Below are 26,444 nucleotides of genomic sequence, written 5' to 3'. Positions count from 1 at the left end.
AAAATTTTCAAAAACATGTTCTTGATGTTCATCTTGACATTCAAAGTGTTCTTGCATATTTTTCTTGTTTTGATTCATAATTTTTATGTTTTGAGTCATTTTGTTATTTTTCTCTTTCTTCATTGAAAATTCAAAAATAAAAAAATATATTTCCCTTATTCTTCTCATAAATTTCGAATATTTGAGTTGACTTAGTCAAAAATTTAAAAAAAAAAACTTAGTTGTTTCTTATGAGTCAAGTCAAATTTTCAATTTAAAAATCTTATCGTTTCAAAACCTTTTCAAAAATCAAATCTTTTTCATTTTTCTTTCATTTTTTTTGAATATTTAAAAATTGATTTTTAAAATCTTTTTCTTATTTTTATCTTATATTTTCCAAAATCTTTACTAACAACTAATGTGATTGATTCAAAATTTTAAGTTATTACTTGCCTATTAAGAAAGGTTCAATGTTTAATTTTAGAATCATATCTTTTTGTTTCTTGTTAGTCAAGTAATCAACTTTAATTTCAAAAATCAAATCTTTTTAAATTTCTTTTTCAAATCTTTTTCAAAATAAATTTCAATCATATCTTTTTCAAAACTTAATTTCAAAATCTTTTCTAACTTTTTATCTTTTCAAAATTGATTTTCAAATCTTTTTCAATTAACTAATTGACTTTTTGTTTGATTTTAAAAGTTTTCCATTTCAATCATATCTTTTTCAAAACCACCTAACTACCTTTCTCTCTCCAATTTTCGAAAATCACTAACCACTTTTTCAAAAATCTTTTTAACTAAGTAATCTATTTAGTTTTCAAATTTTATTTTATTTCTCTTTTTAATTTTCGAATTCTAACTACATTTAAAACAAAAACAAAAATGTTTTCCTTTTATTTTAATTTAAATTCGAATTCTCTCCCCCTCTCACATCTCTTTCTATTTATTTATTTAATCACTAACACTCTTCTCTTCTTCTTATAATTCGAACTCTCTCTCCCTCTCTGTGTTCAAATTCTTCATCTTCTCTCCTCTTCATTCTACTCTTCTATTCTTCTACTCACATAAAGGAATCTCTATACTGTGACATAGAGGATTCCATATTTTCTTTGTTCTCTTTTCTTTCATATGAGTAGGAACAAGGATAAAGGAATTCTTGTTGAAGCTAATCCTGAACCTGAAAGGACTCTTAAGAGGAAACTAAGAGAAGCTAAAGCACAATACTTTGAAGAGGACCTAACTGAAATTTTCGAAACAGAGAAAACAGCTATGGCCAAACCCAACAATAACAATGCAAGGAAGGTGCTTGGTGATTTCACTACACCAACTTCCAATTTCTATGGAAGAAGCATCTCAATTTCCGCCATTAGAGCAAACAACTTTGAGCTTAAGCCTCAATTAGTTTCTCTAATGCAATAGAATTGCAAGTTTCATGGACTTCCATTGGAAGATCCTCATCAGTTCTTAGCTAAATTCTTGCAAATCTTTGACACTGTCAAGACCAATGGAGTTGATCCCGAGGTCTACAGGCTTATGCTTTTTCCTTTTGCTATAAGAGACAGAGCTAGAACATGGTTGGATTCACAACCTAAGGAAAGCCTGAACTCTTGGGAAAAGCTGGTCAGTGCTTTCTTGGCCAAATTCTTTCCACCTCAAAAGATGAGCAAGCTTAGAGTGGAAATCCAAACCTTCAGACAGAAGGAAGGTGAGTCCCTCTATGAATCTTGGGAAAGATATAAGTAATTGATCAAAAGGTGTCCTACTGACGTGCTTCCAGAATGGAGCATCATATGTATATTCTATGATGGTCTCTCTGAGTTGTCAAAAATGTCATTGGACCATTCTGCAGGAGGATCTCTTCATCTGAAAACCCCTGCAGAAGCTCAGGAACTCATTGAAATGGTTGCAAATAACCAGTTCATGTACACCTCTGAGAGGAGTCCTGTGAACAATGGGACTCCTCAGAAGAAGGGGGTTCTTGAAATTGATACTCTGAATGCCATATTGGCTCAGAATAAAATATTGACTCAGCAAGTCAATATGATTTCTCAGAGTCTGAATAGATTGTAAGCTGCATCCAACAGTACTAAAGAATCATCTTCTGAAGAAGAAGCTTATGATCCTGAGAACCCTGCAATGGCAGAGGTGAATTACATGGGAGAACCCTATGGAAACACCTATAATCCTTCATGGAGAAATCATCCAAATTTTTCATGGAAGGACCAACAGAAGCCTCAACAAGGCTTCAATAATAATGGTAGGAGAAATAAGTTTAGCAATAGCAAGCCTTCTCCATCATCTTCTCAACAACAAACAGAGGATTCTGAACAGAGCCATTCTGGCCTGAAAACCATAGTCTCTGATCTATCCAAGACCACACTAAGTTTCATGAATGAAACAAGGTCCTCCATTAGAAATTTGGAGGCACAGGTGGGTTAGCTGAGTAAGAAGATTACTGAAACTCCTCCCAGTACTCTCCCAAGCAATACAGAAGAAAATCCCAAGAGAGAGTGCAAGGCCATAACCATGACCAACATGGCCGAACCTGGAGAGAGTGAGGAGGACGTGAGTCCCAGTGAGAAAAGCCTCATGGGATGTCCTCTGGACAGAAAGGAGTTTCCCTTTGAGGAACCAAAGGAATCTGAGGCTCATACAGAGACCATAGAGGTTCCATTGAACTTCCTTCTGCCATTCATGAGCTTTGATGAATATTCTTCCTCTGAAGAGGATGAAGACATCACTGAAGAGCAAGTTGCTAAATATCTAGGAGCAATCATGAAGCTGAATGCCAAGTTATTTGGTACTGAGACTTGGGAGGATGAACCCCCCTTGTTCACCAATGAACTGAATGCATTAATGAGGCAGACATTACCTCAGAAGAAACCGGATCCCGAAAAATTCTTCATACCTTGTACCATAGGCACCATGACCTTTGAGAAGGCTCTATGTGACCTGGGGTCAGGGATAAACCTCATGCCACTCTCTGTAATGGAGAAACTGGGAATCTCTGAGGTACAAGCTGCAAGAATCTCACTAGAGATGGCAGACAAATCAATGAAACAGGCTTATGGACTAGTAGAGGACGTGCTAGTGAAGGTTGAAGGCCTTTTCACCCCTGCTGATTTCATAATCCTAGACACTGGGAAGGATGAGGATGAATCCATCATCCTTGGCAGACCCTTCCTAGCCACAACAAAAGCTGTGATTGATGTTGACAGAGGAGAGTTGGTCCTTAAGTTGAATGAGGACTACCTTGTATTCAAGACTCAAGGTTCTCCTTCTGTAACCATGGAGAGGAAGCATGAAAAGCTTCTCTCAATACAGAGTCAAGCAAAACCCCCACATTCAAACTCTAAGTTTGGTGTTGGGAGGCCACAACCAAACTCTAAGTTTGGTGTTGAGAGGCCACGACCAAACTCTAAGTTTGGTGTTGAGAGGCCACAACCCTGCTCTGATTATCTATGAGGCTCCATGAGAACTCACTGTCAAGCTATTGACATTAAAGAAGGGTTTATTGGGAGGCAACCCAATGTTATTTAATTATATCTATTTATTTTCCATTGTTATTTTATGTTTTCTTTAGGTTGATGATCATGTGAAGTCACAAAAACAACTGAAAAATAAAAAACAGAATGAAAAATAGCATTAAAAATAGCTCACCCTGGAGGAAGAGCTTACTCGCGTTTAAACGCCAGTAAGAGTAGCAGAATAGGCGTTAAACACCCAGTCTGGCACCATTCTGGGCGTTTAACGCCAGAAATGGGCACCAGACTGGCGTTTAACGCCAGAAATAGGCACCAGACTGGCGTTTAACGCCAGAACAGGGCACAAAGTTGGCGTTAAACGCCAAGAAAGGGAGAAAAGCTAGCGTTAAACGCCAGAAACAAGCAGCAACCTGGCGTTTAACGCCAGAATTGCACTCTAAGGGCGTTTTGCACGCCTAAATGGAGTAGGGATACTAAGTCCTTGACCCCTCAGGATCTGTGGACCCTACAGGATCCCCACCAACCTCAACTCACTCTCTCTTCTTCACACATTTTCATAACACTCTTCCCCAAATACCCTTCACCAATCACCTCATTAACTTTTCCCCAAAACACCACCTACCTTCAAATTCAAAACTCTTTTTCCCTCCCAAACCCAACCCCAAATACACGAACCTAACCCTCCCCCACTTCTATATATACCCCTCATCACTACTTCAATTTCACACATCACAAACACCTTATACCTCATTGGCCGAATTCACCCTCTCCCTCCATTTCCTCCATTTTCTTCTTCTTCTACTACTTCTTTCTTTCTTCTTTTGTTCGAGGATGAGCAAACCTTCTAAGTTTGGTGTGGTAAAAATGTTGCTTTTGTTTTTCCATAACCATTTATGGCACCTAAGGCCGGAGAAACCTCTAGAAAGAGGAAAGGAAAGGCAACTGCTTCCACCTCCAAGTCATGGGAGATGGAGAGATTCATCTCAAAGGTCTATCAAGACCACTTCTATGAAGTTGTGGCCAAGTCATCTGTATCCTATGCAATTTAGCTGGAATTGTCATAGAGGAGGACACCCTCATTGAAGAGGACAAGCCCATCACTAAGAAAAGGATGAAGCAAACAAGAGAGCCCACTCATGGACCTCAACAAGGGCATGAGGAAATTCCTCATTATGAAATCCCTGAGATGCCTCAAGGGATGCACTTCCCTCCACAAAATTATTGGGAGCAAATTAACACCTCCCTAGGAGAATTAAGTTCCAACATGGGACAACTAAGGGAAGAGCAACAAAGGCAAGGAAGAGACATTGAGGAGCTAAAGCACTCCATAAGATCTTCAAGAGGAAGAACAAGCCGCCATCACTAAGGTGGACCCGTTCTTTAATTTCCTTGCTCTTATTTTTCTGTTTTTTTGAAAATTATACTTTATGTTCTATCTATGTTTGTGTCTTTACTACATGATCATTAGTGTCTTAGTGTCTATGCCTTAAAGCTATGAATGTCCTATGAATCTATCACCTTTCTTAAATGAAAAATGTTTTTTAATTGCAAAAGAAAAAGAAGTACATGGATTTCGAATTTTAAAATAGTTTAATTATTTTGATGTGGTGGCAATACTTTTTGTTTTCTGAATGAATGCTTGAACAGTGCATATTTTTGATATTGTTGTTTATGAATGTTAAAATTGTTGGCTCTTGAAAGAATAATGAAAAAGGAGAAATATTATTGATAATCTGAAAAATCATAAAATTGATTCTTGAAGCAAGAAAAAGCAGTGAATACAAAGCTTGCGAAAAAAAATGGCGAAAAATAAAAGAAAAAGAAAGAAAAAAAGCAAGCAAAAAAAGCCAATAGCCCTTTAAACCAAAAGGCAAGGGTAAAATAAAAAGGATCCAAGGCTTTGAGCATTAATGGATAGGAGGGCCTAAAGGAATAAAATCCTATCCTAAGTGGCTAAACCAAGCTGTCCTTAACCATGTGCTTGTGGCGTGAAGGTGTCAAGTGAAAAGCTTGAGACTGAGCGGTTAAAGTCGTGGTCCAAAGAAAAAAGAGTGTGCTTAAGAGCTCTAGACACCTCTAATTAGGGACTCTAGCAAAGCTGAGTCACAATCTGAAAAGGTTCACCCAGTTTTGTGTCTGTGGCATTTATGTATCCGGTGGTAATACTAGAAAACAAAATACTTAGGGTCACGGCCAAGACTCATAAAGTAACTGTGATCAAGAATCAACATACTGAACTAGGAGAATCAATAACACTATCTGAATTCTAAGTTCCTATAGATTCCAATCATTTTGAACTTCAAAGGATAAAGTGAGATGCTAAAACTGTTCAGAAGCAAAAAGCTAATAGCCCCGCTCATCTAATTAAAACTAATCTTTATAGATGTTTTCCGAATTTATTGTATATTCTCTTTTTTTATCCTATTTTTGTTTTTAGTTGCTTGGGGACAAGCAACAATTTAAGTTTGGTGTTGTGATGAGCGGATAATTTATACGCTTTTTGGCATTATTTTTAGGTAGTTTTTAGTATGTTTTAGTTAGTTTTTACTATGTTTTTATTAGTTTTTATTTAAAAATCACATTTCTGGACTTTACTATGAGTTTGTGTGTTTTTCTGTGATTTCAGGTATTTTCTGGCTAAAATTGAGGGACCTGAGCAAAAATCTGATTCAGAGGCTGAAAAAGGACTGCAGATGCTGTTGGATTCTGACCTTCCTGCACTCGAAATGGATTTTCTGGAGCTAAAGAAACACAATTGGTGCGCTCTCAATTGCGTTGGAAATTAGACATCCTGGGCTTTCCAGCAATATATAATAGTCCATACTTTGCTCGAGTTTTGATAATGTAAACGGGCGTTTGAACGCCCACTTTCTACCCTATTCTGGCGTTAAACGCCAGAACTGGCATAAAAGCTGGAGTTAAACGCCCAAATTGGTACCAAAGCTGAAGTTTAACTCCAAGAAGAGTCTCTACACATGAAAGCTTCAATGCTCAGCCCAAGCACACACCAAGTGGGCCCCGAAAGTGGATTTCTGCACCATCTGCACTTAGTTACTTATTTTCTGTAACCCTAGCTACTAGTTTAGTATAAAAATTACTTTTAGTGATTTATTTTATATCCTTGATCAATTTTATGCTATCATAGATCATATTGTACACGTTTGGAGGCTGGCCTCACAGCCATGCTTGGACCTTCATCACTTATGTATTTTCAACGGTAGAGTTTCTACACCCCATAGATTAAGGTGTGGAGCTCTGCTGTTCCTCATGAATTAATGCAAAGTAATATTGTTTTTCTATTCAACTCAAGCCTATTTCTTCTCTAAGATATTCATTCGCACACAAGAACATGATGAATGTGATTATTATGTGACACTCATCACCATTCTCACCTATGAACGCGTGCCTGACAACCACTTCCGTTCTACATGAAAACAAGCTTGAATGCATATCTCTTGGCCTCCTGGTTCACGACGCATGGTTGCCTCTCCTGACAACAGAGCCCTCCATTCCATGAGATCAGAGTCTTCGTGGTATAAGCTAGAATCAATTGGCAGCATTCTTGAGATCCAAAAAGTCTAAACCTTGTCTGTGGTATTCTGAGTAGGATCTGGGATGGGATGACTGTGACGAGTTTCAAACTCGCAAGTGTTTGACGTAGTGACAGACGCAAAAGGATCAATGGATCCTATTCCAACATGAGTGAGAACCGACATATGATTAGCCGTGCGGTGAAGACAGTAGGAAAGCAGATATTCAGAGGCAACAAGCATCTCCATACGCTTATCTGAAATCCCACCAATGAATTACATAAGTATTTCTATCTTATTTTATATTTTATTTATATTTTAATTATCAAAACCTCATAACCATTTGAATCTTCCTGACTGAGATTTACAAGATGACCATAGCTTGCTTCAAGCCGACAATCTCTGTGGGATCGATCCTTACTCACGTAAGGTATTACTTGGACGACCCAGTGCACTTGCTGGTCAGTTACACGAAATTGTGGAGAAGTCTTGAGATCACGTTCTCCCACACCAAGCTTTTGGCGCTATAGCCAGGGAATGTATAATCACGATTTCACGTACCAAGGAACAAAATCAAAATGGAAGGAAGAAGAATTTCTTGTAGGGTTTATAATTAGGGACAAAGATTGAATTGAGGAATTTTGGAGAGTGTGCCACATTAGCTAGCCATTATAACATCTTAGCTGGAAATGGCAGTGCCAGATCAGTAATTCACTTGCTGACTCATGCCAAAAATGACCCTGAAGGACTTGTATGCAACCCAGAGCTCAATCTTAGAGATTCATTTAGTGTAATTAGAAACTGAGAAGTAAAATTGGTGTACGGACTCAATCTTGATGACCACTTTGAAAATTTAGTCGATGAGAGTATTGGAGATTAGGGATAAGATATGAATAAAAGAATAATTTAGGAATTTTTGATAATTTTTTAAGATTTGAGTAGTTTTATCTATTAAAATCTATCTTTTATGATTACGAATTAATTTTTATTCTTCTATGATCAAATTTCTGAGCATTATAATCATAGTTATCAGAATCAGACCAGATCGATATGGCTAGTTCGATTAGTGACCGAACTTACAGTTGAACCTGTCAACAGTGGTCAAATTCGTTGAAAACTGGCCATTGAAAATCATTGAATTCAGGAAAGTATGCCATATTAGCTAGCCGTTATAACATCCTAAGTGACAGTGGCAGTGCCAGATCAGCGATCCGCTTGCTGACTCACGCCAGAAATGGCCTGAAGGACTTGTATGCAGCCCGGAGATCAATATGAGGAGTTCATTTAGTACAATTAGAAACTGAGAGGTAAAATTGGTGTACGGACCTAATCTGGATGACAGCTTTAAAAATTTAGTCGATGAAGAATATTGGAGATTGGGGATAAGATATGAATAAAAGAGTAATTTAAGAATTTTTGGTAATTTTTTAAGATTTGAGTAGTTTTATCTAATAAAAGCTATCTTTTATGATTACAAATTAACTTTTATTCTTCTATGATAAAATTTGTGAGCATTATAATCATAGTTATCAGAATCGAACCGGACCAATCTGGTTGAATTGGACCGGACTTGTAGTTGAACTGGTCAATAGTGGTCAAATCCGTTAAAAATTAGCCGGTTTGCGTTTCGCACCGCTCTTGATTCGCTTGGGTCCACCATGCACCCGTGCACTGCTGAACCACTAGAGGAGCTTCCGCAAGTCTACTACTACAACATTTTAAACAAGGGCATTGTGAATGCAATGCCTCCCCATTGCCACTCTGCCATCATGCTTTTTAATATTATTTGTGACAAAAGATTATTATATAATAAATTAAAGGGTTAAGTACGATTTTGGTCCCTAACGTAGAGGCTGAAAATTTATTTCGTCCCCGACCTTTTTTTCGCTACAAAATGGTCCCAAAGGTTTCAGTTTATTTTAAAATCATCCTTGGAACGAAAATACTCTTCCCCCCTTCTTTCCCCAAATCCACCGGAAGCAGAACCACCACCACCACCGCCCTTACTCCCACCAAATCCCAATAATCAGATTCAAGATTATTCAAATGCAGAAATTTACAACATTAAATTTAACAACAAAATTAACACATAACAACAATAAAATCAGAAAAATAACAAATCAAAATCAGAATCAAAAGCAGAATCAGAAGTTGAAGCAAAGCAGAAACAAAGCAGAAGTAAAAGTAGATGCAAAAGCAGAAGAAGAAGCAGATCCAGATGTAGATGCAGATGTAGAAGAAGAAGCAGATCCAGATGGAGATGCAGAAGCAGAATCGGAAGCAGAAGCCGAAGCCGAAGTAGAAGCAGAAACGGTGAAACGGCGAGCGGAGCAGTGACAGATGACAGGCGGCGGGGCGGCGTTGCGGTGGTGCAGTGATGCGGCAGTGTGGTGGTGCGGCGGCCCTCCCCGGTTCTTCCCTCCCCCATTCTCTTTCTCCCATCTCATGGCCTTTCTTTCTTTTTTTTTATTTATTTTATTTTTATAATTTTTTAATGAGAAATAATTTGGTAATAAAAAAATAAAATTAGTAAAAATGATGATTTTAAAATAAACTGAAACTTTTGGGACTATTTTGTAGCAAAAAAAGGGCGGGGACGAAATAAATTTTCAGCCTCTACGTTGAGGACCAAAATTGTACTTAACCCTATAATAAACTATGAACCAATTTTTATTTTTACTTGTATTCTTTTAAATGTAGATTGACATGAATACCAAATTTGATATCAAACAAGAAATAACACATAATATAGGAACATATTGATATTTTTTTTGGTGACTGAAATAAACTAAATAAAGAAAAACAAAACAAACAAAACAAGGAACTGCGTAAACAGAGGGACAGTCCCTTTTAAGACTACTCTTAAACTCCTCCTAAGGTGAAATAAGCTCCACATGTGAAAGTTGTAACTTCATCGCCATATTTGCCATAGTATCTGCCACCGTGTTTGCATCTCTCATAATCAAACGAAAGTCAACACGCCAATTCCAATGCATGATATCTCTTATTTTGAGCACCAATGGATCAATAAACCCAAAACCATATTGAGTAACAAGATTAAATGCTTCCACACAATCTGTCTCACAAATAACATCTCGTTGACCCACATCCCAAGTTAAGAGATATCCTCTCCAAATGGCAAATAATTCTCCTTGAAGAATACTATTACTTTCAATCATTCCCAAACACCCCATTTGCCAACTCTCATTACAATCTCTAATAACACAAGAAAAACCAACACTATCACCTGAACCAAAATAACTAGTATCACAATTAATCTTAAAAGTACCAATAGATGAGGGATTCCAAAAACTATTTAAAGTAGAGGGAATGGACATATGTTGTAATTCAAAAAATATTGATATACTGATTGTGTTAATTTTTGTGTTTTTTTTGTTATTTAAATTAAAAAAATATTTTATATTAGTGACTAATTTATTATTTCTTTTTGCATCATAAATTGTATTTAAGAATTGATATTTAGTAAAGTTATGCATTTTAACTTTTAATTTTAGTTTTATTTTTATAATTTTATATTTTTATTTAATTATGACTAAATTAATGAAATAAATCATCAATTTACCAATTGAACTAATAATCTAATAACTCAATGACCGAATTAATTATTTTTGATAACTATGGTTATAATTTTTTATTAAAAAATATTATTTGTATACTAAAATTAACTATTAAAATCAATTATTAATATATTTATATATAAATATATGTGTAGTTTAATTTATTTTTAGTAGGTATACTTCAATTATTTTGGTACTTTACTCGATTTTGGTAGTTTACATAATAACATTGCGTTGCGTTTCTAAGTTCTAACTACCCGCGTTTGACGCTGCATTCTTCTTTCAATAATGAGTCACAAGAGAGACAAACCCTCTTACACTTCTTCCCGCCACGCCCCCTACCCGAAGCGCCGCCGCCCACCGCCGGAGCCCGTGCTTCAGGAGCCGGAGGACCGACCATCATCGAGGCCTGCGCCCCCGTCCGCGGTGGTCATTATGGGCCTTCCCAACGACTGCTCCGTCCTTGACCTCAAGTCCCGCTTCGAGATCTACGGCCCCATTGCTCGCATTCGCATCGACGGCGACGCCGTCGGATACGTCACCTACCGGACCAAGGACTCCGCCGACGCCGCTATCGCCGCCGGCGCCGACCCATCCTTTGGAATTACTCTTCACTCCAAAAAGGTCCCCTTTTCTTCGCTTTTTGTTTTCTATCTTCGAAATTTAGGGTTTAGTGTTTTCGGATCTTACAATTTTGAAGTTTCCATGTTGTGAAGGAGTTGTTTCCAGCTTAATTGAGAAAGTATAACATGATTGTGTCCGGAATCGTTATATGTTTTGAGAAATTTCCAGATTAATTGTACGAGAGTTGGTGAAAGTTTGAAACCTTGAAGTTCCAATGTGAAGTTGAGCTCTTCTTAAGTGTGCAAGAGTGGTTTTATCCGTTAAAATTGAACAAAATTGAAGTGAACTAGTTTGAAATTTTGAATCTTGAAGCTGAAAACTGAAAACTAAAACTGAAATCTCTATGTTGTACCATTATGGTTTCTTTGTTAAAAATTGGATAGTTTTCACCTAAGTGCTTGGAATTTTGATGAAGCAATCTTGAAAGGTTGGAACTTTGATGAAAGTTGCGCAAGAGTGACTAGTTCTTTCCGTTGAGATAGTAGTAGAATTTCAGCTTAATTGTTTGGGATTTGACTCACTTTAAAACTGAACAGTTTCATTTAATTTGTTTAATGTGTAATTTGGGGAATGGTTTAATTGCATTGTTAAAAATGTTGGAGAAATTAGTGCATGCTCGCTTTGTGTTCCATGATCAAGCACAACCACTCATTCTTGATTTTATACATATAACTTCTGAACATTATAATAGCAAATGAATTACTATGAATTTGAAAACAGGTTCAGGTGTTGTGGGCAACTGACCCTCTAGCCATGTGGAGGGAAGGAATTGGTAATAACAACAAGGACAAAGGATCAATGTCGAAGCTTGTGCGTGCTGAGGTACCTTTGAGAAGACATGGAAGGGGTAATAGACTTGCTTCAGCTATAGGCAATACCAGAACCAGTGTTGATAACGCAGGTAGCTTGGTTCTTGAAGTACCTTTCAAGGGAAGAGAAATTGTTGCTTATGATGATATCCTCTGATCAGTGAAAATCATCATAATCAAAAGGGTTTTCTTAGTTTCTGTAATATCGGTCTCAGTTTTAGGGTTAGGTATTTATAATGTTTCTGTTTAGGAAGAAGTTGCTCAATTATGAGCTACTAAGGTGTAACTTTGTGCAAGCTATTTATGGAATTCTAGTTTTCGACAATCATGGATTTAATGGGGGTAAATATTGATTACTATGTAGCATCTTTTTCAGTTATTTAGAATGCAGATGTGTAAATTCATGATTCTTTTCATATGAACCTTGTTTTGAGTTTCATGATGTTACACTGCTGCTTATTCTAATTTAATTGTTGGAGTGCTTTTATAGTGAAGCAGGGGAATATTTGTAACTTTTCTTGTAAGCAATGGACCCAATTCAATGATTCAATTTGTGCATGGAATTAAAGTTTCTCCTCTGCTAGGATCATTCAGCATTCGGCTTTACTCGGGGGAACTTTACAACATGGTTTAATTATTACATTAGGCAATAAATTGTATATTGTTAGTGTAGTCCATTGTAAAATTATGCTTAATGCACACCTTCTCCATTTGACTTATGTATTTGTTTCTTTGGCAAAGAGATATTGTCATTTTTAAATTCGATATATTACATTTTTTTTTTGTTTTTTTTTAAAACTATTCTCTATCCTTATTATTTTGTTTTTTTTTTCTTTTATGGTGATAGAAGAAATCTTTAATTATAAAAGATAATTTAGAAATAACAGAATGACATTATCCATTATGGCTACGGATTTGTTACTCCCACTTCTATACTGGAGTAACATTAATCAACAAAAAAAATATTTACAAATTGAATCTCGTTTTTTTATTTTTGAAAAAAATTAATAAATTAAAAATTTGTCTCTATATTTTTTATGCCTTTTTTCTTTTCTTTTAATCACAATTCTAGAGATAAGACAGTTGTTTCTGTTAAGATTTTTTTCCCTAATGTTCCTATTCTTGTTCCATCCTCGTAGGCCGTAGCTACTATTGCCACAGCTGCTGCCTGTACTCAACACCGTCACCACTTCATCTACTTTCGTTGCATCATACTTTTGGATCCCTCTATATTGTTGTACTTCATATCTGACCTGCGAATTACGCAGGTTTCATTTTATTTTATTTTATTTTATTAATTTTTTGATAGAAATTTTTATAAATTTGGATGAAGTTTAATTTTATTTTGTGTTTGATATATGTTAAAAAAAACTTTGTTTCAATAATCAAGGAACCAAACTATATAAATCATAATTATGTCAATATAATGTTGGAAGATAACATCTCTCTTTTATTTAAAAAAATGAAGAATATTTGTGTTTATTATGAATTTCAGGCACTAGTATAACAACAAAGTGACCACCATTTTTATCAAGCGCCAAAGCATAAAAGATAAACTCTAGAAATACAATATGCTTGAAAGATGCAACATTATTCTGTTCGTCGGTCCCTTCTAGATCCTCTCTACTTACTAACAAAAATTGACACTGTCCAAATCAAATATACTTTATCTTATTGATTGATAATTCTAAATGTAAACCAGTTGAAGCCATATATAGAAACAATAGAGTACGCAAGTGATAGTAGATTAGTAGCTTATAACAAACTGCGCTACCTTGCCTAAAAGGCTAAAATATATGAGAATTGCTTAACTAACTGGATTGATTTTTGCTCTGGTTTTGAAACTCTAATCTCAAAAGTTGGTGCTCAGAGTGGTTTAGTTAGGATATCAACCACTCAAGGGAGTGGAGTTGAGTGCACTAATTTTTTTTTCTATATCATAGAATGAAGATCAAGCACAAAGCGCTTAGTTTATTGTAGAGAAAAGAATTTGCAACTAAAAACACTAAGCTTAAAATGTTTAATACTTGTTTGGGCGCCATTAAATCGATATAAAAAGATATTTTTTAATATTTTTTTTATTTTTTAGTGTGTTTGGTAAATTTCTAATAATAAAAGTAAAAGCACTACAAAAATAAAAAATAAAAAATAAAAATCTTTTTTGAGAAGTTACAATTTACATTTTTTTAAAAGATTTTTTTTCTTAAAAAAAAAAGATGTTTTTCACGTAATAAATGAACAAAAAATATTTTTATCTTATTTTACCTAAATATAATTGATAGATAAAAAGATCTTTTTATATGAGATATCCAAACATAAAATCACATTTACTTTTGTAAAAAATCTTTTAAAAAAATATCATTTAAAAAAAAAATCTTTTTTAAGAATAACACACAAACGAACCCTACTTTACTATAGAAGAATTAATGAGCCAGTTGATTTTCAACTGCTACCCCATTATAATTTTCTTCCAACACAATTGTATCAGGTTTTTAACTTTGTGTACTTTAAAAGTTTTTAAGTCCCCAATGCTTAATTAAGCAACTACCTTTTTTAATTTAGTTATGTCTCTTTGTCCACTTGATTTTGGTCTTAATCAATTTAGGGTGTATATGCTGTTTGTTAACAATATCCAACAAAACATTAACATTCTGTGACAATTGGCGTATTTTGAAGTCTCCATGGATATTTTGAAGAATAATAAAAGTCATGGTAAAGTATCTTTTATTTTTTACTTCATAGTTTTGCTATTCTAGTCCTTGGGACATCAAAAGCTTACTTGGCATTATGCTGTAGATATTGGGAATTAAAATGGCTGGATCTGGTACTTATCACCAGAAATGGCATGCAGTCAACGCAATTTTAGCAGACAACATATAGAATGGTCGAAACATTAAAATGTGCCATTCTATGAACTTGGAGGACATGGTAATTCGAAAGGAAAAATGATTGATTTGTAATGTTAGTTTAGAGTATTATGATTTTTGCATATATTGTTGTAAAGAACCATGTCTATATATACATATAATAAGGTTGTACAATGAGAATCTAAACCCTACCCCGATGTTTCAGTTAAAAACTTGAAAATGAACCTATATTTTGTTTTGATTTGTTTATCTTTTTGTGTCCTAAGATTTTGTAAAGGGTAAATAGTCACTTTGGCACCCAAAAGATTCAGTTTTTTATAAAATGGACCTCAATATTTGTTTTTAAAAAAATGACTCCTGAAAAATATATCTATTTGACAAAGTAATCCAAACGTTTAGTCAATAGTTAATTTATTTAATCAACTATTAACTTATTATAAAATTACTAATCTACCCTCTATTCTCTCTCTCCACTTATCAGTCTATTATTACCATATCACCATTGCAACAGTTTCCATAAACAACCACACTGATACCAATCTAGGGGTGTCCGCGGATCGGATCGGATCGGATATGGCCGAAAATTCGATCCGATCCGCACAATTTTCATCGGATCGAATCGGATATGATATCCGCACTTTTTAGTGCCGGATCCGATCCGATCCGATCTGCACATTTGCGGATCGGATCGGATCGGATATCGGATATATCCGCATAATTAAACCTTCTCTTTTTAATCATATTTCTATGTAAAAGAATTCGATAAAAATATTTCTTTCATACTTTTAAATTTATTTATTCCTAAAATATTTTTAATCAAACTATTTCTAAATAACAAAAATAAAATAATACAATATATGAATAATAATTACTAACTAAAACATACAAACAAGTAAATATAATACCAAACATATATATTTATTTATTTATTAATTATTATAGTGCGGATCTGCGGATCCGCGGATCGGATACGCGGATGTAGAGCAGATATCCGCGATCCGATCCGATCAATTTGCGGATCGGATCGTATCCGCAATTTTCGGATCGGATGCGGATATTTACCGCGGATCTACGGATACGATCTGATCCATGGACACCCCTATACCAATCTTCCCAAAACGGAAAAGCTCGCTTCCAACCCCATTTCCTTTGTTTCTCCCATTGCGGCTGCCATGACCTCTCTCTCTCTCTCTCTCTCTCTCTCTCTCTCTCTCTCTCTCTCTCTCTCTCTCTCTCTCTCTCTCTCTCTCTCTCTCTCTCTCTCTCTCTCTCTCTCTCTCTCTCTCCTACGGCCAACCACAACTACTAGAAGAGGACCTCCAATTCATCTGTCGTTGCCATGGTCGGTCCTACAAGAGGACCTCCACTTCATTGGCAAGCTTGCCTCATGACTTATCATCGCCTCTCTCTAATCATCAGTCGCTATCGTCGTGCTTCATTGTCACCTTGTGTTTCATCATCTCCCACTTTCGTTTCGAGAAAGTTACAGAGCGAACTTGATTGAAACCAATTTTCCAAAACCCACACCTTTTGCCATTTTCTATTCCACTCACAAGTTTTTCTTTTTTATCAGGTGTTTCTTCTTCTGTTTTCTTGTTTTTCGTATTCATCTTCTTCATCTTCGAATTGTTCATCCTTCTTTATTGAAATTCTGGGTCAAGATCTATTATTAATTTTTTCGTAGCCTGCGATTATGGATATCTAATTTTACAACACCTCACACTACTCTTTGTTGTCGGGGTTTATTGTGTTTTGCCCCTATTTTATTATTAGATTTGATTTGATCAACCATTGTTTGATTATTATGAAATTAATTTTTGAGACTTTGTTTTGTTCCTTTGTTCAGTACTATTTGGGAGTTTTCTAGTTGATTTAGGTGTGGTTATTATGTTAATGTTTTACTCATTTGGTTAATGCAATGGAGAATTGGAGATTGGTTATGGTGGTGGTGGAAGCTGAGGTAGGGGTAGGGGGAGGGTGTGCGGTAATGTGGGTGAAGGATGAAGGAATGGTGGTAGGTAATGGTGAGAGAGAGTATGGGTAAATTTGTAATTTTATAAGAGAAGACAAAGATAAATTAGTACCTTCATAAAAAATTTAACAGCTGATTAGGTAAATTAACCATTGACCAAATATTTGAGTCACTTTGTCAAATGAAATATTTAGGGAGTTAAAAACAAATGTTGAGGTCCGTTTTTTCAAAAATTGAATTTTTTAGGTGCCAAAATGACTATTTACTCTTTTATAAAATATAAGATTCTACTGTGACTAAATGTTGGGTCTCCTTTTAAATTTTGTAAAGATAGTTTATTTAGTGGATCAAATCGAAAGTAATTTGATTTGTTTGGTCTTCTAGTTCACAATGCTCAAGTTGTGACATTTTGTTCCAAAATAGCAATGATCTCATGTTTCTAATATAGCAAAATTAGTTTAAGATAAATATGGTTAATGTAAAAATATGAAAAGCAAGAAAGTATATTTGTTTTAGTTAAAAGATGAGAGAATAGCTCTATTTGGATTATTCAAGCCATGGAGTGCCATAAAATCATTTGAAAAACTTTAAACAAAGGAACCAACATAAATAACACTCTATTTATCTATTTTCCCCAAAATAACCTCAATTCTTGAGTTCAATTCCTTCGAGAATCATCAAAACTCATTTTGGGAACATTCTTGTTCTAGCTGAATACAAATTTCAAAAAAAAAAAAATTATACACATAGTGATGGTTCTAATACATCAGCTTAATAACATATATACAATCTTTGGCCTTCACATTGACATTTTATAAGCTACATTCTTGCAATGCCCTCCCCACCAATACCATATTGTAGCATGTAGTCTTTTTTCATTTTCTTTAGAACTTCATCATTAGTGCTGTGAAAAAATAGAACACAGAAAAAGAGGTTCATTACTATATTTTCAATACTAGAATCCTGATTGAGTGTATATATAAAACTAAGCCGACCATAATGCCCCATGATCAATTGATAGCAGATATAGTTGGATAGGTTACATGATGAAATGAGCTTTATGGAGGATATTTATAGAAAATTAAAGTTTAAAACCAGTCTCAGTCATTAAAGCAATCTAGCAAAAAATTCAAAAATCACCATCTACTATGAAGACTCTAAATTGGAGGTGCTATTTTCTTATGACTTGTTCTTTGCTTCTTCTATAGATTTTCTCCAAGACCACAAAACCTGCATCAGGCCACCATTCCAAACATGCAAGAGAAATACATGTGGTTGCATCGTGAATTTAGTCAATATAAACTTGATAAACAGAAAAAAAAAGTCGTATAGACCCAGAAGATGCCATTTCAAATCCTTTTCCTATCACACACAAACATTAATGGATTGTAATTAACAAGTATACCAAAGAAATGGGGATAAAATATTGGAATTGCAATTGCATGACTCACAAAATTCAAAATATACCTTGAATATAAGCAATTCCAACAAAGTAGTCAATTTAAATAACAAAGTAGTGGATTAGGAATACAGAGGTTGAACAATGCCTGTTTCACAAACTCAGAACTGTAGCCTATTTTCTTTCTTACTAATAGTGATTACTGAATACAACTTTACTACATTATTAGAATGATAGGAAGTATATTTATTGTGTATAACTAATAGAAAATACTACAAAAAGAATCCAAAATTAATTAAGATAGTTTTTTGCTAGAAGAGATTAAGATTTTCAATTCTCATGGGACATGTTCAATCAATTAATTCTTTATGCAAACACATGATAAAATAATAATTAATCAATTATTAGGCTTAACTATAGACAACAAGATTTAACTTCCAACTGATAAAGAAAGACTAATTTTGCATAATATATCTCTCTGGTTCATGTCTCACATAATGTATTAAAATTGCTTCAATGACTTACAATAGTTTCTTTTTGAAAAAGCAAAAAAGCAAAGCAGAGAGATAAAATAAAATGAAAATTATGGTGCTGATGAGATAGTAGAAAAATATTCAAAATTCACAAAAGTTTTCAAAAAAAAAATAATAAAGTAAAATAAAGTAAATTTTTTTGAACTTGAGTAATTGGTAGGGACAAGGACAAAGACAAAGTACAACAACATAGAGGAACTCAAAAGAGTGGTGCGATGACAGTAGAACAAGCGGTGACAATGCAGAGTACATGCAACAATTGTGAGGGAAGTAGCTACAGGAATGAGATGAGAACATGAGCATTAGTGGAAAACCTCTAGAATTTTGATTAAAGAAGAGAAAAGGTGTAAAAAAAAATAGAGTGATAAAATTTTAATTATTAATTTTTTAAAAACAAAAAAAATTCAATTTATAAATATTTTTTTTTGTTAATGTTGCTCCTATATAAAAGTGGGAGTAACTAATCTATGGCCATCAGTTATTATATCTCCTTCTAAGTATGAGATATAAATGCAATTTTATTTACCGACATCGTTGTCCATTGGATCTTCAATTTTTGGGGGTATGTTTTCTCTTTCTGTATTGGTATTATTTTAAATTTTTAATTTAACAAATTAAAAATAGTTAAATAATTTCTACCTAATCATTTCTCAAATAAAGAGTTAAGTACTCTTTATAAATGTCTAATAACTATTTAATGAAATAAATTATAGGGTTAACTACTAAAATCGTCCCTAAGGTTTGGGGTGAAAATCAAAATCTTCCCCGACCTTTTTTTGTTATTAAAATCATCCCTAATATTACAAAACATTATAAAATCGTCATTTTATCCATAAACAACATTTTTTAGGCAATTTTACCCTTAAATAAAAATAAAAAATATTTAAAAAAATAAACCACCCCACCTACCCCCACCCCTCCCCACCCCTTACCCCACCCTTCCACCTAAAATAGAAAAAAAAAAGATGCAGAACAAAAGAAAAGAGAAACAGAGAGAAAGAAGAAAGAAAAGGAAAGAAAGAAGAAGGGAATAAGGCAGAGCAACAGCCGGTGTTGAGTCATCGGCGCCAATCACTACTGTGCGGAGCTTCTGGCGAAGGGAGGGAGGGGAAGCTTTCTGTCGTCAAGGTGGAGGTTCTGGCGAGGACTAGCGAATGCTTTCCTTCATGATCGCTGTTCAGTGAGAGAGATCGAGGGTTTTGTTCATGTTCTTTGCTTGAAGAAGGTTTCTCGGGATAGAGAGGACTTGGGGTTCATGTGGCATGTGGATCTGGAACCTCTGGGAAGACTTGTTCTTCAAATCTGGAATCTCTGGGATTCATGTTCTCTCTTTTTTCTCTGTTCTCTCTTTTCTCTTTTCTGCGTTCTCTGTTGAGTTTGAAAGATTGAATTTTTGAATTTTTTGTCTTGAATTTAAATGTAATGTTGTTGATGGATTTTTGAATTGGAATACATTGTTGTTGTTGATTTTGTTTTAGCTTTGTTTGATTTTTTTGGAATTAAAAAAAAATAGTTAGTGCCGTTGTTGTGATGGAGTTTTGAATCTGGATGTATTGTTATTGTTGATTTTGTTTGATTTTTTTGAAATTAAAAAAAAATAGTTGGTATTATTATTGTTGAAGATTTGTGTGGACACTGCAGAAAAAGATGAAGAAAGAAGATATAAAGAAGGATTGTTATGAGAAGAAGATGAAAGGTTGTTGTTGTGAATGAGAAAGGAAGAGAAAAAGGATCTGCATTTAGATGAAATTGTTTATGAAATTGGATCTGCGTTAAGAGAAGATGAACCATTACAACAAAAGATCAAGATACCAAAAGATGGGGGAATTCTTAATATCCATGGAGATGCTGATAGGAAGGCAGCTTTCTTCGAAGTGAAGGATGACAATACAGGATTTAATCTAACTGGATTTCAGTTTGTTAATGCTTTAGAAAGGGTGCCCCTTTCTTTTTATCCTATGCAAATCATTACGTGGCTTATATAGAGATGGGACATTTCCCTGGATTTGGCCTGGGGAAGATGAAGATGAATTTTTTTTTTAATTCTTGTTTAAGGGTAAAATTGTCCAAAAAGTATTGTTTATGGACAAAAGGACGATTTTATAACGTTTTGTAATGTTGGGGATGATTTTAATAACAAAAAAAGGTCGGGGACGATTTTGATTTTCGCCCCAAACCTTAGGGACGATTTCAGTACTTAACCCTAAATTATATCATCATAATTAATATATACTAACTCTTAATTTATATCTTAAATTTTGAACATTTAACTAATTAACTATAATAATTTTTTTAAAATTACAAGAGTTACTAAAAATATCCTATTTTACATTTTTTATTTTTTCTATACCATCCATTTCTTAATTAATTCAAAAAAAAAAAAAAAGCAAAGAGTCAAATGCTAAGAGGAACAAAAAAACAAAAAACAAAAGACAACAGTGATTATTCTTCCATTGAAATTAAATTGATGCAAACTTTTTCTTTTGGAAAAATTTTATTTTTCTATTGAAGAAAAATCGCAATGGTATGTAACATTATGTTATACCTTCGAATAGTATTCCAACTTTTAAGTAGGTTTACTATAACCAAATTAGGTGACCCCCTTTTAGTTTTTAAATTCCTTATAGTAAAATTCTATAATTTGCATATGATACAAAATATTTCATCAGCACGTAACTATTAGGTATATATGCTCTTTCATTTTGCTTTAGGTTAGAATATTTATCATTTGAAATTCTCTTAAGAAAGTGGGTAAACTAAACGCACGACTATTACAGTTTTGCTTCAATAAAAAAATATTTTTTGAAAGCAAAATTATGCAGCATTTGAGTTTAGTTTTGCTTCAATAAAAAAATATTTTTTGAAAGCAAAATTATGCAGCATTTGAGTTTTCTTTTGTGTGTGTGTTAGAACTTATCATTAAATAAGTGATTTGAAAAAAATATAATTATAAAATATGAGTTCTCTAATAATTCTATCATTTACAAAAAAAATTATTGCTTAATTGGTTAAGTTATTAAAACTCAAGTCAAATTAAGAATTAGTATTAATCATAATTGTAACAACCCTGATTTTCGAGTACGCGAGATCTTTTCTGAAGGCATAGATTTCTCCGAAAGACCAGTAAAGGGAACACCTCTATTATATCATCAAGCATTTCAATCCTCATTATCATTATGTCATCCTTAAGCTAGAACCTTTTCCGAGGCAAGCTCGATAACGTGGTCACGAAGAACCTAGTTTTTGAACCGTATCGGTTGGCAGTTTTGATTCTGATTTTCGTAAATAGTCTCTATTTGACAAACCGGACTCGATTCATGAGAGGAGAGAGATAATAGTATAATATTATCATTATATTAGTATTAGAAAATTCTTGAATGATATTATAAGGTTACCTGGTCTGTTTTTGTTAAAAAGAGAAAATCAGTTTAACCGGGTTTACGGTTTACTGGTGCAGCTTAGCATCAGCACTCTCTGATGAATTTAGCAATGCTAAGACCTCATTATACATGTTCTACTCTCATAATAAATATGTTACTAGTGTCATTTATGCTAGTAGCTCAGAAAATAATTTTTAGAGATGTTTTTACGAGTGTTCCGATACACCTAGTTTTAGTAGTTGTACACCAGAGATATTTTAATATTATTTTAATCCACCTCCAAGCCAACCAATCACAACTCACCTTACACCCCAAGACCTCCAAGGCTGTCTCATTTCATCATTTTGGCCGAAAATAGCAAGAGAGAAAAGAGAGAAACTTTCATGAACACTTAATCTTCAAAGCTTGATTTCTTCTGAACCAAAACTCAAATCAAAACTCTGATTTCACCAAAATGATCCTCTCTTCTTCCTCTACATAACCAAGTAACTTATCAAGGATAGAAATAAGGTGATATGGTTGTCTCCCTCCCATTTCAATTCGGTTTTCAAGGAAAACCATGCAAAACATGTGTTTTCTTGATGTTCTTCCTTAGGAATCATGCTTAACTTGACTTGAGGGCCAAGAAACGTGAATTTCCAGCAAGTCTAAGGTGAGATATCTCTTCCTAACGTGCTGAGGGAGATTTGGTCAGTTGAGAGTTTGTGGATTTAAAGTTGTTCTTGATGTGTTTTAGGAGGAAAAAGTGCTTAAGGACCACCTGAAAGTTTAACCGAATTAGGAGCAGCAAAACCAGGTAGGGTGTCACGAAATTAATCTTGATTATTTGTGTTTGATTTGTGTGAATGTTGTATAAATTGGCTGTGCTAAAAATTGGTTGCATATATGATTGATTCTTGGTGAAAATTTGGTGAAATTTTGATGAAATTTGATGAAATTCAAGCTTTAAAGTTCATGTTCTTGGGCAGCTGGAAAAACGAAACCCTAGAGCTTAAATTGAGGTTCAATTTGTGTTAAAATCATGTAGAAAAGATGGGGTTTTAGTGGCTGAAAATTTATTTTGAATTATGGTAAAAATCGGTTGCTGAAAAGACTGAAAAACGGGTAAAAACAAAGAAAGAATCTGAAGAATTTACGAAGAACACGAAGAACACTTTGAGTGTGGTGAAGAACAATGAAGAACACCTTTTTGATCCATAAAAGGGCAAGGAAGTAAATATTTTGGTGTTTGGGGGGTTATTTTGTAATTTCCAAAAGTTAGGGTGGTAAAAGTAGAAATATTAAAAGTTACGGGTGGTAAAAAGTAAATTTTAAAGGTTAAAGGTTAAAGTAAAGTTAATTTTCGAAATTTTAATAATAAAATAATAAATAATAATAAAATATTAAATAATAATATTTAATTAAAAATAATATTTTAATAAAAATAATAAAATAATATGGAAAAGGCAGTTTTCTGTAAAAGCTTTAGAAAGACAACTTTAAGCACAGAATCTCATAATTACCTTCATAAAACACTTAGGGAGTGGTAAGAACATATTAGTGAGGCAAAGATAAAAGAAAGATAAAAATTTGAAGAAAAGATAAAAACTAAAGAAAAGTCTGTAAGGTTTTAATGACAGAAAAACAGACAGAGACTAGTGAACGAACTAGGGCAACATAGCTAGTCCTGGAATTGCGAATAGGGTTAGGTATTATATGAAAAGTTAAACTGTTTCAGTATAGACTTAATGAACCTATACTTGGGACAGATTAACTATTCATACCGAAATTTACATAAGCTTTAAATACATACGTTAAACAGAGAAATCAGAGCAGAGTAAAGAAACACAGAGAACAGAGTAACCAGAGCAGAATAAAGGAATACAGAGAAAAGAGTAACCAGAGCAAAGTAAAAAGGCAAAGAGAAAAGAGTAATGTGATAAAGAGAAATGGTTTGAGTTACGATGTTGTAAAAGTAAAAGCTGTAAAGTTTGTATAGCATGATTGAACAGAGAAAGAAAGAGGTACTGCATAAGAATGTGAAAGTGATGATGATAATGAGAATGATTATGTGATGATCTGCTGCATGAAGGCAGTCAGATAGATGGTGGTACGACCACTGAGAGTGCTTTCCTGGGATACTTAGCTATAATGCTATTCTGTAAGTCAGAGGACTCTTACAGAGGTATCGAGAACACACGACTAGCATATACTCCTGTAAGTCAAAGGACTCTTACAGTGAGAGTGTCTGTGTATGCTCCTGTAAGTCAAAGGACTCTTACAGTGAGAGTGTGTGTATGCTCTTGTAAGTCAAAGGACTCTTACAGAGAGTGTGTTGGGCAGATATAAGTTAACTAGCTCCGCCATGCAAGTCAAAGGACTCTTGCAGTGGGTTGCTAGTGCCGCCTTGCAAGTCAAAGGACTCTTGCAGTGGTTTGCCTCACAAGTCAAAGGACTCTTGCGAGGGACATTGCCAACAGGAAAGCCTTACCTGGTCAGAGGACTCCGGGTAACGTCGGGAGCGGGTATGTAACCGACAAATGAGCTCATTACCTGCACTAGGGCTAGACATGCATCATATTTGGTTGTGCATTTCCTCTGTTATGATTGTTGTTTGAATGTATGCCTTCTTTGTTTTCATTCTATTCTCTGTGTCTGTGTTTTATTTTCTTGTATTCTTTTGTTTGTGTTTTGCTTTCTGTTTTCTTTATTTTCTCTATTTATCTGTATCTTCTGTTCACTACTTCTCGATGTTTTGTTATTTGTCTGCTAAACAATACGAAATTAATGAACTTAACTAATAACCCCGACCCTACTAAGAACTCCCCAGTTCTTACCCCTTCTCTCTCCCTTTTCCCTTCAGATGGAAGTAAGAGTACCTTACCATAGTTCGCTGATGACCGTTCGCAAGAAGAGGATTCTGCTCTAGATAGTCTTCTTAGTCTAGGGTGAATATCGTTCTCTGATTATATGTATATACTGTGAGACCAGCCAACGTCTGCACCCCGTTCGTATGCGTACTTTAACCTAAATCCTGTGTACGAGATTCCTATTGTGTGGCTACTTCATGAGGTACCAGAGAGACGTCCTGTGGAAAAGTCTGATCGTGCAGAGGAGTAGCAGATGATGTTCTATCTTTTGATGACGTTCCACTTGACTTGAGTTTTGAAGACCTAGAACGTACTTTCCCTCGCTTTAGTAGTTTAGAGGGACTAGGTGAGTATAGAGTCTAGGCTAGCCTAGGTGCCAGCTTAGGGACCTCTTGAACAGGTCAGGACCTGGGATGTTGTATGTATATATATGTATATAGATATTATTTAGCTATATCTAGGGGTGTTCTAACTAACAGTCTATATGCTAATAAAGGCTGAATCACCGAATGTTGTCAACTACTTGTGACGTATTTTTGTGTGGTTGTTTATAACTGTTTTATCTGTTATTACTTGTGAATTGATTATAAATGATTCTGTCTATTAATCCAAACATTTTCAGGAAAAAAAAATACACCACGCAAATTAACTATGCGTTTAACAACGAATCAGGCTCATATGATAAATAATAGATAATAATTAGGAAGACAAATTGGTAGCGCTCAGTTTTCGGTATGATCTAGACATATTGAAAATTGGGTCGTTACAATAATGATACAATTTATTTTGTTTAATAGTTATTAAACATGTTATAAGGAGTAATTTACCTTTTATTTATACGAGGGTTGAGTAGAATTCACTATAAAAATATTATAGATTGCAAATTTTGAGAAAAGATAAGGAGAGAGAAGTTAACTTACATTTGCAGAAATTTTTTAGAGTAAATTTTCACTTCTTGTTTTTATCCGATTTTAGGAAAGAATCATCCATTCTTTCACTATTAAAAAAATGATAACCTAATCTTTAATCATCATTTTTGTTGGACAAAAAGACTTCTCTATTAATTTTATCATGATCTATTAATTTTGTCACAATCTATTAACTGCATAATCTTATGTAGTATATTAAATGCCACAAGTCATGTAACTATTTGAATAAGACAAATCATCTCCTATCCAAATCAAATAGATCCCTGTTCATTATTAATGAGACAATCAAATTTCGATCAAATTCAATCTTAGACAACTAAGTCCAAAAAGGTGGTAAGATAATTATTAGAGCATTGAAGCTAGCTATAGAAGAGGTAATGAGAATGAAAAAGAGAATATGACAAGGTGCAACCTATAGAAGAGGTAACGGAAAATGAAGAAAAGAAATTTGGCAAGATCGATCGGTGACTACATGCTAAACTCTTGAGAAGCAATCTAGACCTTTTTTTT

At 34.3% G+C, this 26,444-nt stretch overlaps 1 protein-coding gene and 1 long non-coding RNA gene across 2 annotated transcripts; both read left to right on the top strand.

Moving 5' to 3' along the window:
- The first annotated feature begins 10,744 nt into the window (after positions 1-10,744).
- On the top strand, positions 10,745-12,803 carry LOC112750169 (uncharacterized protein At1g27050). Its single transcript, XM_025798748.3, has 2 exons — positions 10,745-11,196; positions 11,917-12,803. The coding sequence occupies exons 1-2, from the start codon at positions 10,861-10,863 to the stop codon at positions 12,160-12,162; spliced, it is 582 nt and encodes a 193-aa protein (XP_025654533.1). The 5' UTR covers positions 10,745-10,860; the 3' UTR covers positions 12,163-12,803.
- A 9,643-nt stretch (positions 12,804-22,446) lies between these two features.
- LOC140179499 (uncharacterized) lies at positions 22,447-25,577 on the top strand. Its single transcript, XR_011872981.1, has 3 exons — positions 22,447-22,808; positions 22,893-22,952; positions 24,999-25,577. It is a non-coding gene; the product is annotated as an uncharacterized lncRNA (long non-coding RNA).
- Positions 25,578-26,444: the final 867 nt, after the last annotated feature.

This window comes from Arachis hypogaea, chromosome 15 (genome assembly GCF_003086295.3).
Source record: "Arachis hypogaea cultivar Tifrunner chromosome 15, arahy.Tifrunner.gnm2.J5K5, whole genome shotgun sequence".
In the NCBI taxonomy this organism is placed as follows: domain Eukaryota; kingdom Viridiplantae; phylum Streptophyta; class Magnoliopsida; order Fabales; family Fabaceae; genus Arachis; species Arachis hypogaea.
This window is presented reverse-complemented; position numbering and strand designations above follow the sequence as displayed.